This window comes from Colossoma macropomum, unplaced genomic scaffold (genome assembly GCF_904425465.1).
Source record: "Colossoma macropomum unplaced genomic scaffold, Colossoma_macropomum, whole genome shotgun sequence".
Lineage (NCBI taxonomy): Eukaryota > Metazoa > Chordata > Actinopteri > Characiformes > Serrasalmidae > Colossoma > Colossoma macropomum.
This window is the reverse complement of record NW_023494791.1, coordinates 10,430,088-10,450,527: the sequence shown is the minus strand read 5'-3', so window position 1 is coordinate 10,450,527 and position 20,440 is coordinate 10,430,088. Positions and strand designations below refer to the sequence as shown.

Here is a 20,440-nt window from a genome sequence, read left to right as displayed (position 1 = left end):
CACAAAGCAGTACAGATGCTGTCAATAGTGTTAATGAATAGTTATATTAGTTATAGTCATTTATAGTTAATGAAATTAAACACAAAAATTTGTAACTAAATGTTAATGATGAAAACATTAAAAGGGCATTACTTTCTCCAGAAATACACTGGAGAACTACTTTATTATCTGAACTATTACTAATCCTTTTATCTGAGTATCTCATGTAACTGATTAAACGTAACCGGTTACCACCCATCTCTGTATATCAGCCAGTGATAAACACAGAATAAAAGAATAAAGGCAGACAGCGAGTGAAGATCAATATGCTTTAATAAGATATCAGTGCAGAGATACAACTTCTTATTGGGTAAAATTTCCCATACAGTAATGTCAACAATAATAATATATCATAATAATGTCAATATTAATTTAGCATATGAAAATACAGGATTGACTAACCGATCCAAAACTTTAATTGGATAAAGGCAGACTGTCCAAGGAAATGACATATTCAAAGGTTTGCTGATATTGTCTTTAAAGTTGAAACAGGTCACACATGTTAATACAGATGACAAACGTTAAAATGTAATGTACAGGTTATTTTTGCCCTTCGTGCATCACTGTATCTAGAGTTACTGGTGAGTAGCCTCCATAGTTGAATGACTGGACTTACCGCTGCTCTCCTCACATGCGAATACACGACTCTCAAATAAACTTGGGGCTCAAGAGTATCGGACAGGTTTGTGTTACTGCTATACTTTGGCCACACTTGTGCATCTTTACAGATCACATAATGCTCTGTAGAATGAAGTGTTTTCTGATTCTGAATATTTCTTTCTGAATAGTTTTGTGTTACAACAGACACTACATGGGCAGGTGTGTAGCGACACCTTAAACTCTAGCGGTATCACTAATGTCTAATATCTGCTGAAACACTAATGCTGGTGTTTTTCAGCTATTCTGCTCTATTCACTCCTAATCCTGTTGGAGCACTTCATAAATAAATTTGTCATTTCACAGCACGGGGACAGAGATAGAGTGAGAAGTTTGAAGAGAAATCTGCTTCAGTGGGCAGGCTGAGCAGCTCCCTCTCTATCACTCACTGTAGGGAAATTACTTCTCTCTCCATCTATCTCCCATTGGCCTGATATTGTGTCTTTTCAGCAACTACACTGCATCAGATAAGAGGGGGGAATCTTTAAAGGGCCCATACAATGGAAAACCAAATTTTCCTTGCATTTTAAAATACATAAATGATGAAAACATCAAAACATATCACTCCCCAGTCCATACAGTCCATATATGAAAACTAAGCCAAAAAAACAGCTTGTTTTGAAATCATTGTTTTTGTAATGTGACAAAAACTGTGCATTTACATATATCCTCATATTCGGCCTACAACCCCGCCCTTTCACACTGAAGCTATAAAGAGTGTTTTAACCTGGAGCACTTTTTGAACAAGGCACAAGATTGGGCAGCCAATCAGAACAGGGGTGATTCACATATATCAGTTTTAATGGCGCTATTACAAAAACGGCTGATATTATAAAAACTGCTGAATTCTAATAAACAGAGGCTGGAAAATGATCACGTTAAACTGTTTTTGGTACATATTACACAAACATAAGGTCATAAGTTGACCTTAGCGAGAGAAATAAGAGAAATGGTAACACTTTATTTGTAGTAGTCCTTTGTAGACGATTAATAAACACTTAACAGAGTATCTGTAATACATCAACAACATATCAGTGAAGTAGCAGTAGCGCAGCATCTAAATACATGGAAGTAAATATCTTGTAGATGTTCTGTTGATACATTACTTACATTGAGTAGATGTATTGTTAATATGTTACTTCCATTAGTCTGTTGAGTATTAGTTTCATCTAAAAAGGACCACTCAAAATGAAATGTCACCAGAGAAATGTAGGATGCAGGCCCTTTAAAGGAACACTCCAGCATTTGTCAACCTAATCTCTATTGAACCATCGATCACTGCAGACAACACCTTCCCTTAACTTAGTAAATGAACAGAAAACCCATTAACTTGAAGCTCACTTCAGCACCTGCCCATTGGCTTCTAATATAAGTGGGTTTCACGTTAACAGATTTTCTGTTTTTTTACTAAATACAGGGAAATTTGTCTGTGGTAACTGACCATAAGCTACATATGCGGCGGATGAACAGTATATTTTAGAAAGATGTTAGGATTTGTAGCCTTCAGGTAAGAGGTCATCCACTGGCACTCAGCCAGTAACAATCTGCCAACCCTCCACTGGTAATCAGCACCTTAGCCGTAATTAAACACTACAGCCTCTAGCGCTGTAACAGTCAGACTGTGGTCAAGCGAGTCACTGTTTAGAGGGGAAATATCTCATGTCTTATCAAAATGATAAACAAATGTGTTGTACATCATTTTCACATAATAAAATATATTACATCAACACAATTAATGATACAAGTAAGTAAATTTAAAATATATTTATAATTTTAATGTTGGTGTTGATGTGATTTTTTTAGAAATAGAAATAATGTACACATTTGAATGCATCACTTCTTTCAGCGTGCAGTTGACTCACGTTATCAGCTGCAGCCTTCCGTAATGTTCTTTTTGAACAAATTACAATCCATAAATGGCAGATAATGGCAGAATTACCTGAGCAAAAAAGGGACCCACTTTCCATTAAGTTGGTCTTGCTCACTCTTGTGTGCCCACACTGTCTGACAAGCGCATTTCAGATACTTAAGCCATCACAAAGCAGCACATCTCCAGTTTAATGTCAGGCTGGGACTGGACTGTGCACAAAAGCCTAACTTCACCCTTTCAGACCCTGACTGGATCTCAGCCGTTTCATCTTCATGGGGTTAGCATCAGACAAGTAAAGGATTAGCAACAAGGATACATTTTCATGAGCGCGTGTGTGTGTGTGTGTGTGTGTGTGTGTGTGTGTGTGTGTGTGTGTGTGTGTGTGTGTGTGTGTGTGTGTGTAAAGAGCGGATTAGATAGCCAACATTTACATCTGTGCATATGAAGGGCATGGTTAAAACATCAGTGATGAACTGACCATTTAGACATTAAAGGGGAATTCGATTGATATTTAAAAAAATCTCTGTAATTCAAAGGTGTGAGGTAAACAAAGTTATACAGATTGATTTGTCTATAATGCAAAAATAGCCAATTTATTTACTAGTTTTCTATTTACTAGAGTTATTTTATGTAACGTTAATAATAAATACTTTTTGGTTTATTTAATGGAACAATATACATTAATCAGCATCACTATTTCATAATGTAAATGTGCCAGATTTAGCCAAATGTCAAATTTTTATCTGCCGCCCCAGGGCATGTTGATATTAATAATGGGGAAATAGTGCTAAATCTGAAAAAAAGAATTTTCTTTGCAGACTTTTTTGCCTTACAATGCCCTGCATATAGGCTACCTCTTAAACTCTTCGGATATCTGGTTCCTATAACCACCACTGTGAAAAATTCTAACTCTGTAAGTTTCTCTAGAATGGAGCATTAAACATCAAACCACAGTAAATGACTTTGTTCACATCTTAACCATTTAATTACACAGACATTTTAAAAAAATTGGTGGAATTCCCCTTTAAGTCATCATCAATGTACAGTGATTCAACTTTATAGACAATCTCAGCTGGTATACTAAGTATAGAAATACTGTTAAAACTGGATACACTGAAGGCAGTTTCTTTGAACGCAAACTGGTCGTGTACGTATCTTTTAATAAATGATAAAAGTGATTATTTCGATTATAATATGTTACTCTCAAAAATAACTAATTTGCTACATCTCAATAGCAGAACCATTTTTATTCTACATATCTCTTCACTAGGATGTTTTTTTTCTGTTTCTCTTATTAGAGCAAGAATAAAACTGCACTGGCCTGCCAACAAAATATAATATGCTTTTGCATATTACAGGGGAAAAAAAATGCCACTAGAAGGGAACGAACAGATACCAGCACTACAGACCGCTTAAAATCAGCACTCCGATCCACATCTACTGAGTAGATAAGACAAAGTACCCAGGTATTTGAGCGCTACAACTCTAACTTTATAGAGAAATTTATAGTAGAAACTTTAGAGCCTCTTCCTTTAAATATCGTGTTTACAGCTAAAATGACAAAAAAATATATATATAGAGTGGTCACCACACAAAAGGCAATGGCTAGAGAGAGAGAGAAAGAGAGTGAGAGAGAGAAAGAGAGAGAAACTGATGAAAAGAGGAGACAGGTGCAACACTGGTGCAAACAGAAAAGAGAAGGCACTAAAACATGCATAAATATGACAGGTAAAAGGCTTAAGGTGTCAGAGGTAGGAAAGTTAGAGGGGAACAAAAAACAAAAGTCAGAGAACAAATAACATTCTTACAGTAGATCATCTTTCTTCAAGACAGTAGGCTGCTGCTTTTAATGCCTGACAGGCAGACAAGAGAGAAACGCGCTGAAAACGAGCTTACAAGTGAAGAAGAAACAGATATGCCAATGACAATACAGCTCTGCAACAGAACATAAACTAATACAAAAAAATTCAACTCATTAAGAAAGAGCTTTTTGTAACTAAAAATAATATATTATACTGTATATATAGCACTGTGTATAATTTATAAAGATGAAGACAATACAAATAGAATCAAAGCTACGTTCTTGTTGTATACGGTGGGGTATAGCGTATGCATTAGCCAGTGGGTATGATGATCAGGCCTGTGGTAGATGACGCTGTAGAGTGACTGATATAGCTGGGTTAATGGCACTGGGAGGGGTGAAGGCTAGTCTAGGTGGCCTGATCCAAAGCCCGCAGTAGGTCACTACCCTGCAGCAGGTGCAGGTTGCCTTGCAGAGGGACGTTGACCTCACAGTCGTAACGCGTCAGCTCGGGCAGACAGTACGTCTCAAAGGAGGGCCCGAGGAGACGGCTCGCTACACCTGCCAACGCAAGCACAAACCAAATCATTATTTACTGTACACGCATATGAGCCCTTCACTTATCTATAATTGATGTGATCCTGCATAAAAATAGTAATTATACATAGTCGGGTCCACAGACGCAGTCCAATTCATACTTCTTCTGACTGATTATTCCTAAAACAGCAGATACTCTACGCTACTAAATCAGAAACACACAGTGTGAGCTCACCTTCCATTTTTGTGCTGGGTAGCATGTTGTATTCTCTGTAGTTGCAGTATTGTTCTGGGTAGAGCTTTTCTGCCAGTCCTATTTGATTACGTGGATACAGGGTTTTCCTGTGCTGGTGGTCCATGCCACCCGGTGGGACCATGCCTTTATCTGCATAGAAAAGACATAATGCATTTCAATATTCATTTAGTAACAAAATTAAAGCAGAAATGTAGAAATTTTCCACTGTACAAAAAAATATGACATAGGCCCCAAACTCTATTATGGACTACCACATTGTGATACCAAAGTGGTCAAAGTTTAGTAGTCAAGTTGACAAATTCTTTCAAGCCTTTCAAGCCTTAATCCCTTAAAAGCTTATTATTAAATGATTAAACTCATGGCTTATTCAGTAACTACTAGGAATTACTTAATAGCTTATCTGACATACTCAATAACTACTATTCTGTAGATCATCAACGTTCTAACAAAATGTAAGTTAATGTAACGAGATGTTATTCCAAGTGATTTTGGACCATTTCTATTGGCTCAATCATCATGAAATGTTCACAAAAAGAACAAGTGTTGTGCTTAAATGATGTAAAAATAAAAATCAATTGAAAATGGACATACATGGTTATCAAATGACTGTGGTGGAATTACACAGATATGGGAGATCTGAACCCCCTGATGGGTTTCAGCATCTTGCTTGTCTATTTCAGACTGCATATCGTTGTTGTCGGAACAAAAGCTTGTATCTCCAAAATGAGAACTTTACAGGAGAAGGAAAAACATACTCTACTTTTAATGTATGTCAATCGAACCAGATGCTTTTCCAAGCAATTTTGAGTCAGTCCTGTAAAGAACACAATGTAAAGGACAACAGGTCCTTTCAAACTATGTCAAAAACTGAAAAACGACAAAAATGGAGATACAAGGTTTTGTTCCGACAGCAGCGATATGCTGCTTCAGCATTATTCATTGCTGTGCTGTAGGGTTGGTGTCTTTGTAAGTATTTCTCATAGTCACATGAAGGTCTCTTTACCTGATAAGGCACTGGTGCTGTGAGACTTCCTGTCCAAGATGGCACAGCTTTCATTCCTCATCCTCTTCCATATCATCTCTGGTGGCTTAGTAGCAGACGCTTCGCCCTGCAGAATACGCAAATAATCCACATTGACTTAAACAGGCCACTAGAACAGTATTTTCCAAAACTATTGCAGGGACCCCCAGGTCCATATTCTTGCTATATACAAGATATACGTGCAGCATTGCAGAGCTGTATACCTAAGTATATATTGAGATATTTTTCTAAAGTCACTTATAGGTTCTTGTCAATTTTGGGGGCGTATTTTGCTAAACTCTGTGTTAGAATACCATCCAAAATAAAACCACACAACTGTGTGAGGTCTATGATAGTTAGAAAATGGCACAAAGTAGGTTTAAAGGGTCAAGGCACCTAAAAGCACTCACCATGGTCATCTGTGAGAATGAGCGCTTCATGCTGTTTGCTATTGCGAGCCGAGCTGGGCTCATGTCTCTGTAGGCCTCGCTAGGCCCAAATTTCTCCACAGACCTGCCAAACAACACAGTCATTACTTTCACTGACTGCAAAGATAGCATCACTGCAAACACAGTTCCGACACACGGCCAAGAGAAATATGTTCAGAATCAGTCCAAAGAGCTCTGCTTCACCTTTGCTTGTGGAGGGGCATCCGACTCACTGGCACAGCTTGGCAGGACCGGTTTGTAGCCAAAGAGTCTATCAAGCTAGCTTTGGCGTTCGCATAATTTAACGGAGGGTCAGGCGGCCATTGCAGATTCTGACGCCCACCCATAGAAGAAAGAGGTGTACTCGCTGGGTCATGGTAGGGGGGGAGTTGTATGGGGCCGCCGTACGCTATGGCAGGCCAGGGGTCCACAGAGCCACCACTGGGCCTTTGTTTCTCCTCTGCAGAGCACAGGCTAGGCTGAAAGTGGCCGGGTGTAGGAGAGTTTAGGGGCTGGAAGAGGCTGGCAATGTTGCTGAAACTCTGCTGAAAGGCCCCCAGAGCAGCAGCCTCTGATGGAGTGTCCTCCGGGCAGATGGGATTCAGCTGGAAGTCTTCGCCATCCATCGGGATGTAAGGAGCCAGCGTTTCCAGATCCAGATCACTTAGGTCAGTCTGAAAGGCAGAAGAGAGGTCAGAGTTGAGCTAGGAATATACAAACAGATGAGACAACATTTAGAATTTGTAGTTATCACCATTCTTCTTCATTATTCACCATTATTTAGAAAAACAAATCGAGAAATTCTGTAGAAGGTGAGAATTCTAAACTTTTAATCAATCCACATTTGCATATGTAAGTACCATGCAAATACTAAGTTGCTGACAGAAGGAAAAATGTTCCCTTTTATTTTTGCCATGCTATTTTTCATCGTTTCACACCAAAAAAAGAAGTGCAGAAGTGCAGACTCAAATCTGCCAGTGCGGAATGTAAATTGAATGCATATAATTCACTGTGTAATTAACTATGAAAATAATTATGTTACATTTAAACAGTATGGCTAAATAACAATAACAACATTATAGACTTCTAAGGGTGTTTTTTGTGTGTCTTTTAATACCAGCCAAAAATATATTACTTGACGCTTAAATGCAGGTGTGATTCTCCAGTCTTTCTTACATACAGAGGGGTCCAACAGTATGAAACCACTTGTGAAAATGCTTCTATTTTGCATTCTTTTTTCTAATTCAATACAAAGTTTTTCTTACAAATTATAAATTATCAACATGACAATTTGAGTAAAAAGTAGAATCATTAAAATTCATACATGAATTTCAGAGTTTTTTACAATTCTAAAACTTTCTGTTGTTTATTTCCAGGTTTGAATAAAAAAACACATCTCAGGTTTTCAATGTGATCTCAGACTTTTGGACCACATTGCACTTCAGGTCATTAGTGATATTATATTTAACCTAAATTCATCTACAAACTGCTATTATTGTGCAAAACTGTCCAGGAAAAATGAAAAAGGAAATGAGGTCACAGGTTGTTAGTGCCCAACATATTCCCATAAGTGCAAGGTTATAAAGGGTGTGAAAAAATCTAATGATCAAGTCAGAATGTTACAACTTTTTTAACTCCAATTACTTTGAAGTCTAACAGACACTTTGTGGCTTATATGTTCCTACCTCTTGGCTGCAGGAGGTCTTTGTCTCCTGTGTGTCCAGAGCAAACAGTTTCTCAGTGAGCTCCACCTTCAGGTCATTGTCCACTGAGCTGTAGTAATCTCCTGGGCTGCTTGGCTGTGGAACATGATAAAACCACTAAGAATCAGAATGAAAAGTGTTTAAATCAAACTTAATACTCTAATAATCTGGATAATTGAAGAGCCCATTTAAAGGCTTGTGGAAGGCTTACTGTGGAGCAGCTGCTCAGGCTGGGAGTGGCACTGCTGGGAGGTGGAGCCTGAGGTACGGAGAAGGTGGCGGCCATGTTGGGTCTGTCTCTGGCAAAGCTTGGTTTGTGGCCCTCATCAACTGAGTGAGCGGCAGTCACTTTTTTGCATACTGGGTAATCTTCATATGGAGGACGACCTGCAATGTAAAAGACATTGATAGTACTGTAGTGTGGACAATGCCCACACTATGATCCTCCACCTAAATAATACTTGCATTGTGGTGGTCCTGTGGGGATTGTGACCACTGAAGAACAGGGTAAAATTGGGACTAGGCAGAGAAACAGACTGACTACAGTCTGTAATTGTAGAACTACAAAGTGTACCAACATGGTAAGTGGAGCTGTTAAAATGGACAAAGAGTGTGGACACAAGGTGTACTTAATGAAGTGGCTGGTCAGTATGTGTGTGTGTGTGTGTGTGTGTTTGCTTTCTCTTGTAAAGTATAAATATTTTGGAGATATTTGTTTTTCTTTGGACAGATATTGTTTTATATGTATATATATGTACATCGTTAGAAATTAGAAAGAAAGTTGATTCATTCATCATGAAATTTTCACACAACATAAAGGGCAGTTGCTGAGTTCAAAAGTGTAGAAAACTGAAAATCAAAAACATGGAGATTGACTTGTCCTTTTTTTGGACAACAACAATATATATATATATATATATATATATATATATATATATATATATATATATATATATATATATATATATATATATATACACTAGAAATCCATCATTACAATAATTATGGTATGTAATTCATCATTTAAAAACATTTCAAAAGGCTTAAAATATGAATAAAACATCTAAAAATATATTTCAGAGTTTATATTAAATTGCAGTGGTTCCAAACTTTTGAACAGTAGCGTATTGCAGGATGTCCTGCATGGACAAGCTTATCTAGGCCTTACCAAAGTCAAGAGCAATAATGGTATCTCCGGGTGTGGGTGCCAGGTGGGTTAGATCCTCAGGCTCCTCTTTGAGTTTGGTGAAGAGAGCTCCGCCGGTGTCGTTGGCCCTGGCAGATCCGGCCTGGCTGAAGAAACTGCTCATATGGTGAGTCTTGAAACAAGACTCGTTCTGGTCTATGGAGAAGACCGTGGACTTCTCCTCAATGTCACTGTGAAATGAGAAAGGGAGGCAAGAAGAATGAAAACATCCTCTGTGATAGTTTTTCACAGCCTCTTAAACTGGACCTGTATGTGGTCCACACTTTCATTCTTCACCCTCATAACTACTGAATATAACTTTGTATATATTACTTTCATAGTACTTACTGGATGATAAGACACATAAGTGAGCATTATGCTTGCTGAACAGGCCCATATCCTAAGTCACTCTTGCAGTTTGTTTTATTTGCTGAGGTCCGTTTATGAGGTTTATGTTTTACATACCAAAAAGTCATAATTCACTTTTACACAATCATTTACCAACCTCTCTTAATCCCTCAGAATTAAACTAAATTAGACTGTTTTTGTTATTGTGCCCTTATATATGTGACTTATATATGTAAATGAGCTTTGTTCTGATTGGCCATCCTGTATTGAGCCTCACTAAAAAAAGTCCAGGCTGAAACACTCCATATAACTTCAGTACGAATGGGCGGGCTTAACTGATGTTGGCTGAATAGATGGACATAGGTAAGTGTGCTTATTTTTGTGACATCACAAAAACACTGTTTTTAAGACAAGCTTTTGCAGCTTAGTACCCAGATATGGTCAGTACGAACTGGGGAGTGAACAGTTCATTTCGAAAGAATATTTATATACTACAACAAACTTTTATTGGAAAAAAAATAGTTGTTTCATGATATGAGCCCTTTAAGGGATTGAAATTCTACCCACCTCAGCACATAATTGACGCACACAATGCACTGTGGCTGCGAGTTGCGGCTGTTGTAGATGACCGTGCCCTGCGTCTCCATCCAAACGTAGCCCCCATGCTTGGCCAACATCCGGTACTGACCACTCACTGCCTGCCCTTTTGTGCATACTGCAGAGAGGGAGAGACAAAGAGAGAGAGGGAGAGTGGAGAAAAAAGAAGAGTTCTCTCATAACTCTAATAACTTACACATCAGTTTTATAGCAGTTTCAAAGAACCCATATTCTGCGTTTTGTGTGGTTTTTTTTTGCCCTAACACCGACTTACGACATTCATGGGGTTTTATGGACCCAAAACTGTCAGGATTCATTTTACATGACCTCTTTATCCCTTAGCCTCTTAACAAACCAGGCTTATTACATACAAAGGCTTATTATTCAGCTGCTACAAGGACTTCAACACAAACTAATGGTTATAGAAGTGTGTAATATAGCTTGTTAAGGGGTTCAAATTAAACAGTTTTTTTATTTATTTTCAAATTAAACAGGTGTTTTTGAGACTTTTGAGACCCTTAAGACTTTTGTTCATAAACAAGCCCTGTTCTGATTGAGCCTCATTCAAAAGGCAGTCCAAGCTGAACCGCTCCTTTTAACTTCAGCATGAACAGGCAGAGCTAAACTGCTGTAGGCTTAATAGGCAGATATATGTCAATAAGTTGTTGCGACAGCACAAAAATAACAAATTCAAAACAGGCTGGTTTTGCAGCTTAGTTTCCACAAATGGTCTGCGGAGTGAGTGAGATACAATATGTTTTTCAATATGTTTATGACCCCTTTAATAAGTGAAGAATAAGTTTAATGGCCTAAATATTAGAAAGGCTAGTTGCATGTACACACACTGCAGTCTAAAACAAGTCACCCCCTCTGGTGAGGCAGAAGCAGAGCTGACTCACACACAGGCAGACATACAGACAGACAGACAGACTGACAGGAAAGTGGGGCTGAGAGCGAGACAGCCGCAGAGCCACAGATCAGTACGAAGCGGCTGATAGAAGTTTTGACAGGCTGTCTCTGTGGCTCTTCTGGCCTGAACTTGGTCCAAGTCTGGCGTGGGAAAGCAGTGGGCCTGGGGTCGCAGGGTTCACTCCGGGCAGGATTAACCCAGACCAGCGCATGTGCTTCTCTGCAGCCCAGTCACGTTGGCCCAGCCACTCAGCCGTCTGTGTCCACACAGCCGGAAAGCTAGCCGCACAGAGGGCCCTTTCTCTGAGGAGCCCGCGGCCTTGGTGCTGCCGCCGCGACGCGATGTACGACATGCTACCGAGCGTGTGTGTTTGTCTGTGTGTTCTCCGATAAGCGTGATAAGCTTAGTACTAGCGGCATTGATGCATGGGCACAGTTCATGGTCCAATGCCGAAGGGGCGACTAAACGAGTTGTTTATTCATAAGGTTTCATCCAGTGGTCAAGACACATACGCGTGCACAAAAGGCGAGCCTTTCTCTCCTTCCCTTTCAACAAATCCAATCCAGATCAACACTTGCTTTGCTGGTCTCTCTTCCTCTCCTCAACACACAATGAAAGGGCCCTAATTGCACGTTAACGTCACCGCGGATAGAAGCCACTCCACCTCCAGCATCTGATTAGGGGGCAATCTGGGACACCTGGCCGAAGCGAGGGAGCGCCAGCCATGGTCAACTCGATGCTCTTATCTCTCCTGTCACAAGTCACCCATAATGGGATTCAAGACATCCTAATGCCCGCTGCAGTCGCCCCTAATAGAGCCAATCCAATAAGGCTCTTTTGAATCACGCTCATAACTCATACGCGCATGCGAAATGCAATTTGTCTGCCCCCGGGGCCTGCTGGCCTCAGTGCCCGTCCCCGCCCGCACTGTGCGGACAAGTCAGGGTCTGTAAACCTCACCAGATATTGAGTTTCACCTCCACATGTTTGGATAAAGTGAGATAAACAAATTAAAGTGAGAGGGTGTTGATGGGAAGACACCGAGGAGCTGTAATGCCCAAATGTGCCTTTTTTCAGATAGGACGACCTAGTTGAAGACTGTAGAAGAACACAAACACAGATTTAAAGCATGTAGCATACAAAATGGCACAGGAAAATAAACATTGTATTCTCTGAATGTACATAAATGCACTGGGCTACTGAGTGGCCAGCCCTCTAAGCCTTGGGATCGCGAGTTCGATCCCTGGTGATGCTACAGCCATCCAAGAGCGCACAACTGGCCTCGCTCTCTCCAGGTAGGTAGGATGGCCCTCCTTCTCCCCACAACACCCAGCGTGATTCTAACCAGTGCAGTTATCTGTTAGCTGGTGGTTAGCGATCTCCTCAAAGCATGTTTAGCTGTCCAAAGATGCTGCGTCAGCGGCAGTTCGAAAAAAATGTGGTGGCTTCACATGACTCGGAGAAAGCTTGTGTTTGCCTTTGCCCTCCAAGTGCTGGTGGTACTGTGTGACTGAGGGGAGTCCTAACTAATGGGTAGAACTGGAAAATTGGACACCCCCCCCCAAAAAAAAAACAAAAAAAAACAAAAGTACTAGTAAAACATTTTCACATGCAAAAATAATCAATAAAAGCAATAAAAGTAAGCAATTATAAGCAATAAAAGTAAGACACCTGAATAAGCATTTCTAATGGCCTTTTTTGAAATGGGTTATTTTCCAGTTAAAATGAATCTTATCAAAACATAATCCCAGAGAGAGAGAGAGAGAATGGGGAATAGTGGAGGAATAGCTTGTGACACTATTGCTCATTCTGTAACACTGGCTTACTATTGGTTAAATTATCATCCATATTGCTGTATTTGTAGGCATGGTCACCATACAGAGAAGTTCTCTAATCACTCTCTACTATTACTCTGTACACAGAAGTTCCTAACCACATTTCTCTACTTTAGTCTGTACAGTGAATTTCACTACACTCCTCTACATCACTACACAGCTTTCCTTTTTCTTTCTTTTTGACATGCAACTCTTTGCTTGCACATAGGTATGCAATCAGCCAGCACCTGCTCATTTAATGTTTCTTCTGAAATAAAGGGTATTAATAAAGAGTTTGCCCCCCCACCCCTTGCTGCTATAACAGCTTCGACTCTTCTGTGAATGGCATTCAAACTCATCCCAAAGGTATTGGATGGAACTCCATCACTCCAGGGAATGCAGTTCCACTGCTCCACAGCCCGATGTTGCTGTGTTGCAAGCTGAGGCCTGGCATTGACTATCCCATTCTATCAGCAGTGCTTTTCTATGGAGATTATACCAGCTGCATGTGCACAGTTTAAGCTCTGTGTCAATAATGTGCGCACCTAAAGTAACCGAACTCACTAATCTCTGTTCTGATCTGTTAAGTTTAGATTTATTATGAAGTTGTCCCTTAATCAACTACTAGAACGTGTATGACATGAACATCACCTTATGATTTTGAAAAATGTGTAGATTGTAGAGTGAAAAAAAACTGTTTTCAAACATATTTATATATTTTCCTTTTGAAATACAGTAAGTAAAAGATAAAACTCAAGTACAGACACTTGGAAACTGTACAATAACTATGTTATTGGACTTTGTTACTTCCCATCTTAGGGCCTAGTGTGAATGCTTCCGCAACACTTTAGCATGACAAATAGGCAAACCGAGAGATCGGTGTCAAAGAGGACAAAGGGACAGTGAGGGAAAGAAGATTGAGAGTAGAAGGAGAGAGGTGTGGAAAAGAGAGGAGCTGAAAGAAAAAGAAGTCGCCGGGGTGTTTGTTTTAGGCAGACGGGTGTACAGTGCCGTCTGAAAGTCCGCCACATTGTGATGTGGGCTTAACGCAGCTTTGTGGTGAGGGTTAATTAAGCAAAGCACAATAGACGGGGATTCAGGGTCATTGTGAAAGCAAAAGAGAAAAGAGGTCAGTGGCTGCATGCGCTTGTGTGTTATGAGAGGGGCAGTGAAAGAATACGTGCAGCAGAACGGGTGTGTATGTATGTGTGAGTGTTTCAGTCTGCATTCGTGTCTACATCCGTGGCTGTCTGTCTGGGCATTTGTCTGTATGTCTGTGTGCTGGGATGGGTACGGAAAACTGGATGCATGGAAATCTAGGATTTTTATAGCTGATGCATTGGTTACTTTGAAACAAAACCTTTTATAATGCATAAGATGCAAGCGGCCATTCAGACAGACTGCAGTACACTAAAAGACAGCATTGTTATATGAGGAAGGCTGTGAGCAAATCATATAAGAGACACGCTTCAAAAGGAGCAGCACATTATGACGTTCCCAAGACTGTTTACTGTTAATGTTTAGCCGTTTCTGGAAAAACACTATCCACATGGTCATCTGGAGTCTGAATCGAATTGACGACACATTATAAACCCCATATCCCAGCTAGAATTTTTTTGCTCTAAATACGTTCTGAGAATATTACACACATGTTCTAGTAACATTTTCAGTGGAAAGTGTTCCCAGAATGGTCTTCTGGGAACGTTCCCTAAAAACATCATCACGTAACATAATCTGTGGCCCTGACAACATCCTTAAAACATCCTCCAAATGTTGCGTTAACACATTATGTCTTGGTTGACATGTAACCTTACAGGAACATCAAATGCTAAACACCCTTAAAACGTTCTTTGAACATTATACTGAAAGCTTTTCTTTAAACATTATTAGAACTTGTAGGTAACGTTAGCCAAAGTTATGGCAACGTTCCCTCCTAGCTGGCATGTCAAACGCAAGGCCAGCAAAATTATTGATTTTCTATTAAAATTATCCCTTTTCACAAGGTGCTGCACTACAACCCCCAGCATGCACTGCAACATAATGTGCTTCCCTTCGCCAACAACAGTCTATGGGACAACAGTTACACTACAATTCTACCCCATTCTACACAAATCTACACCAGTCAAATCACCAAACACAATAGCTGTGTTTCAGCTGCAGTTCAACCAATATAAACACTATACACACCGATCAGGCATAACATTATGACCACCTCCTTGTTTCTACGCTCATTGTCCATTTTATCAGCTCCACTTACTATATAGGTGCACTTTGTAGTTCTACAATTACAGACTGTAGTCCATCTGTTTCTCTGCATACTTTGTTAGCCCCCTTTTACCCTGTTCTTCAGTAGTCAGGACCCCCATGGACCCTCACAGAGCAGGTACTATTTGGGTGGTGGATCATTCTCAGCATGCACTAACACTGATGTGGTGGTGGTGTGTTAGTGTGTGTTGTGCTGATACGAGTGGATCAGACACAGCAGTGCTGTGTGACCTGTTCAAGGTTTACTACAAGTGCTGGTAATGTACTGTTTATGTTTTGGCATGGCCAGTTTGGGTTATAGCAAAATGTTGTTTGAGAAGGAAATAAAAACATAGGTGTTCTCTGGCCCACAGATTTGTTGACATTTTTTACCTGCCTCTAGATTACAGAGATGATCACGGCTCTACACAGAGCACACCTGAGCAGCAGTGCTGCTGTAAATGCGTGTTGGTCTGTGATGCTCCACCCAGAGATGAGTGTTCGGCCTTGTTCTTTTTGACGGGGCTGAAACCGTAAACCTTGGGAACACGGCCGGCAGCACCTGAGCTGACCTGTTCCGCAGCGCTTTCTCAGAAGCAGGCCGCCAAACTCTGTTTTCTAATCACATCACGCACTGTCTCACTTTACCCCCGACTCCTCCTCTCACACACACACAGCCTTTCAGCTCTGCTCACGTGGGTACAGTGTGTGTTTTGTAAAACTGTCATGTGATTCGCATGCTGGCGGAATTTTTGTTTTTTGCCCAGAAATTCTGCCCTGGGCCTGCGTGAGCGAGATAGACAGAGACAGAGAGTCAGAGAGAAAGAGAGAGCGAGACACAGAGACAGTGAGAGGCTCTCAGTCAGCATGATGCTTTTGTACCGGTCTGGGCAGCTAATGCACTGATGTGGAAAACAGAGGAGGAGCTTACAGTTCTGGTGGCTTTTGGTGACACTTTCCGAGTCGAGAGCGTGGTAGAACTCGTACACGGAGCGACCCAGGAGATCTTCAGGACTGTAGCCTATCAACTCAGTCACTCTGAAAGAGGAAACAAACACACACATGCACACTTGTTTAATACCTTGTCAGGATCAAGAATGAGCAGGATGTGAAAAATGATTTAATGTGAAAGGAGAATCACCTTCGGTTCCCTAAAGAACCATTTTGTGGACGGTTCTTTAAAGAATCATTTTTGTAAATGAGATTTGTGTGAAGATCCTTGGTAAAGTTTAAAGACCCTCCATGTAGGGTTAATATTAATTAAAGGTTCTTCTTAGAACCAAGTCAAAAACCTTTTAGGAAGCTTTTTAAGAGTATTTAGTACTGTGCAAAAGTCAAGGACCACCATGCATTTGTTATATTTCCAAACAAAGTGGCCATTGAGTAAAAGGTATTCATTTTTCAGAAGATTTTTCTGATGATATTAGATATAAGATAATCCACTCTTGTAAAGAAGAGGAAAGTCAAAGGAAAGTGATAGATAAAAATGGGAATTTCCAAACGTGTAGAGAATATGGAACTTCTAACAACCGTGCAAGACCTGGTAGACCACCAAAACTGTCCCCATAGATGAACAGTATTTTGCTGCTGTCGGAACAAAATCTCCAAAAAAGTAACTTTACAGGACAGGGAAAAATATTCTCAACTTTTGACAGAAGTAAATGGAGAAAGGACAACTGCCTTTTTTAAATTATGTCAAAAAATGAATAATGACAAAAATGGAGATACGAGGTTTTGTCCCAACAGCAGCGATTTAAAGCTTTTGTCTTTGTAAGATCTGAAAAAAAGTTATTTCTGTCTATCCTTCCACTGTGAGAAGACAACTCAACACTGTCTCAGAACAATTAACTGTCCACCTCAGAGTCCAGATCTCAATATCATTGAATGTGTTTGGATACTTGGATTATGAGAAACACAAAACGCAACCAACTTCTAAGACTGAACTTCGGAGGTTTTGGAAAATATCAACAAACCTCCTGAAAAGAATGGAAGCTGTTAGAGAGGTAAAGAGTTGACACATTAATTTCCTGACACTAAAAAACTTTATACTTAATGGCCTTTTTGCCTGCAAATTAAATAAATGGATGGTGGTCTTTACTTTTGCTCAATACTGTATATATGTCCCATATGTATTCTGTAAATGCCCCTATGTGTAATAAGACCTTTGTAAGCCTACGCCTAATCCTAACGTTGTAGGTAAGACCAGTCTCTCTGGTTTTCCTACAAAATTTTCCCCAAAAATGTATGAAAACACGCACAAACACATGCCTGTGATTTGAAAACGCAAGTTTTTTTTATTCGTTCTCTTTGAACTCGCTGAGCTCTGGATATTTCAAGTCAATTTAATCATGATCCATTTCATATGGTCTGGTCAGCAGAGGATAAGAACTTAATGACCTTGATTTTCGGAGGATTTTCGGCGGGTTTGTGTGGTTCTGAGAAAGATTAATGCCACTTTCCCGTCGCAAGGTCAGTGCACTAAGACAGATAACACTCTCCAGTCTTACCTCATCCTCTTCACTTCAGCTGAATCGCAGTAAATGAGAGGAGCCTTCGTTTAACTCTGAATGTGCTGGAATCAACTACTGATTGTGATTGGATGGCCACTGCTGGACTGGGTGAAGAATCATTAGCTGGACAGCACACCAGCAGTGAAAAGTGTTTACTAACTGATGATAATCCCCACATGAAATCAGTTGTATTGCTCTTTTCAGCATTCAGAATCTCTAGCTAAGCATGTTTACGAGCTTCTAAACCACAGCTTGTTTGTTCTCTTGCAACACAAGGTACTAAAGGTCGATAACGGAGTGAAAATGTGTGTATGTGTGTGTGTGTGTGTGTGTGTGTGTGTGTGTGTGTGTGTGTGTGTGTGTGTTTCATTAAAGTAGTATGTATAAGAGCTCCGGTCTGTGGCTCATGAGGTTTTTACAGAGGTTATATACAGTCATACAGCTGCAGACAAAGAGAAAGGGGCGAGAGACAGAGAGAAGGAAAAATAGAGAAACAAAGAAACAAAGACAGAAGGAGAGAGAGAGACAGAGAGAGAGAGAGAGAGAGAGAGAGAGAGAGAGAGAGAAATAGAGAGAGAGAGAAACAGAGAGAAAGTAACAGAGACAGAGAGAGGGAGAGAGAGAGAAACAGAGACAGAAAGAGAGAAACACAAAAAGAGAGGGAGAGGGAAACAGAGCCAGACAGAGAGACGGAGAGTGAGAGAGTGAGACAGAAAGAGAGAGACAGAAACATAGAGAGAGAGACAAAGACAGAAAGAGAAAAAACAGAAACAGAGACAGAGAGACAGACAGAAAGTCAGAGAGAGAAGGAGAGAGAGAGAGAGAGCACAGAAGGAGAGAAACAAGAAGCTACAAGATATATTCTGTTTACCTGCTTATAATCTATTAGTATTGTTATTATTATTATTACTATTATTATTGTTCTTCTGTTGGGGGAGAGAAGGAAATATAGAGACACAAGGAGAAAGAGAGAGAGGATTGGAGAGAGAAACAAAGAAAAAGAGAGAATGAGAGAGATGGAGAAGAAGAAAGAGAGAAACAACAGAGAGAGGAGAAAGAGACAGACAGAGAGACAGAAAGAGAGAAAAAAGAGTCTAAAACTCTCGCATAATAAAGAGCCCTATATTCTCCAGCTACGTGTCGAATCACTGATGATCAAGAACAGTGACTACCACCCACAGCATCATGGACACACACTGAGGGGGTCTGACTGAGTGGGATTTAAAGGCAATGACACCTGTGTTAAAGCAGATTTTAATACACAAAGAAAATAACTCCACCTGAGTGGACGGTAAGAGAAAATGACGAACACCTCGCAGGGCCACCTAGTCAAAAACACTGCAGCCTCCACCGATGTTGGGCTCTTAGACCAAAAGCCAATTTTCTGACCAATTTCCACAGAATTGCGGTGCAGTTCTGGCAACATAATAATAATAATAATATTAACTGTTGGATAGCGATGTGGAAAAGCGAACCAAGCACCTCTCGTACACAACCCAGATGCGGATCCCTGGAGGGAGCGTTGCGTGCTTCAAAGTCCTTAAACACCGTGGAACTTTTCAGAAAGTTAAAGCACAAATAAAACTCTCTAATTCTGTTTGCTTATTCCTGCGTCCTTTGTCCTCAGTCCTGCTCTCTAAAGCATTACCAAACCTCAGCCTTTCATCCTGCCAGTCAGGAGCACGACTGCCTTTCTGTATGATTCACCACACTGACAGACTGCATTAAGAACTACAAACTATTAAAGCTCCACTATTATTTGCTAATCTACTGATGACTGTAGAAGGTGTCAAAGTTTTGTTAATTATTTACTCACGTATTTCACGTTTAAAGAGGTTCTTAGGTTCACTTATAAAGAGATACATTTTTGATTTAAAATCAATTGATTCCTTAATCTCACCTTGCGTAACGTCTCGCCTGCTATATACGGAGAGATTTTGGCTTTGTCCCCTTTAACTCAGAAAAATTGACCCACAGTAAATAAATGAATGTATGTTCACATTGGGCTTTCTGTGTTTTCTGTTACTATATGAAACAAGCATGATGCTGCTTTTATTGTTGGATGCACTGTAATAGCTCCTAAGTGTAAATGGCTTATTACTGATTTATTTCATCAGAGCATTAATAAATGGAGGCTGAACTGCGAACTATATTCCTATTCAAGTGTTTGCTTGTTCAAAATGGTAGACTGTAACAAAAATAATAAAAATACAACAAAAAAAAACTAATAAAACAAATCTGCAGCCTTGTTGGACCCACATCATCATATCACCATACCATATATTTTTCTCACTTTCTTGAAATAAAAGAGTGAACACTGTTAAAATTTCAAAATGTACTGGTCACTCGCCAGTCCATACAGTCCACATACAGAAGCTGCAAGAAAAGGCTGTTTTGAATTCACTGTTTCTGTGATGTCACAAAAAATAACAAATTTAAATATATTTGCCTATTCAGGCCCGTCCATTCACACTGAAGTTTTAAGGATTTTTTCGGTCTGGGCTGCTTTTTGAAGGAGC

At 40.0% G+C, this 20,440-nt stretch overlaps 1 protein-coding gene across 1 annotated transcript in view; it reads right to left on the bottom strand.

Annotated features, from left to right (window-relative positions):
• Positions 1-294: 294 nt before the first annotated feature.
• epas1b (endothelial PAS domain protein 1b) overlaps positions 295-20,440 on the bottom strand; it is a 61,229-nt gene continuing 41,083 nt past the window's right edge. The window contains exons 7-16 of the mRNA XM_036573829.1: positions 16,343-16,449; positions 10,414-10,561; positions 9,481-9,689; positions 8,524-8,699; positions 8,295-8,408; positions 6,814-7,283; positions 6,592-6,694; positions 6,164-6,269; positions 5,140-5,289; positions 295-4,928 (exon numbers count right to left, since the gene is read on the bottom strand). Coding sequence (XP_036429722.1) covers positions 4,777-4,928; positions 5,140-5,289; positions 6,164-6,269; positions 6,592-6,694; positions 6,814-7,283; positions 8,295-8,408; positions 8,524-8,699; positions 9,481-9,689; positions 10,414-10,561; positions 16,343-16,449 — 1,735 coding nt within the window. The 3' untranslated portion in view covers positions 295-4,776. The remainder of the gene's footprint in view (positions 4,929-5,139; positions 5,290-6,163; positions 6,270-6,591; positions 6,695-6,813; positions 7,284-8,294; positions 8,409-8,523; positions 8,700-9,480; positions 9,690-10,413; positions 10,562-16,342; positions 16,450-20,440) is intronic.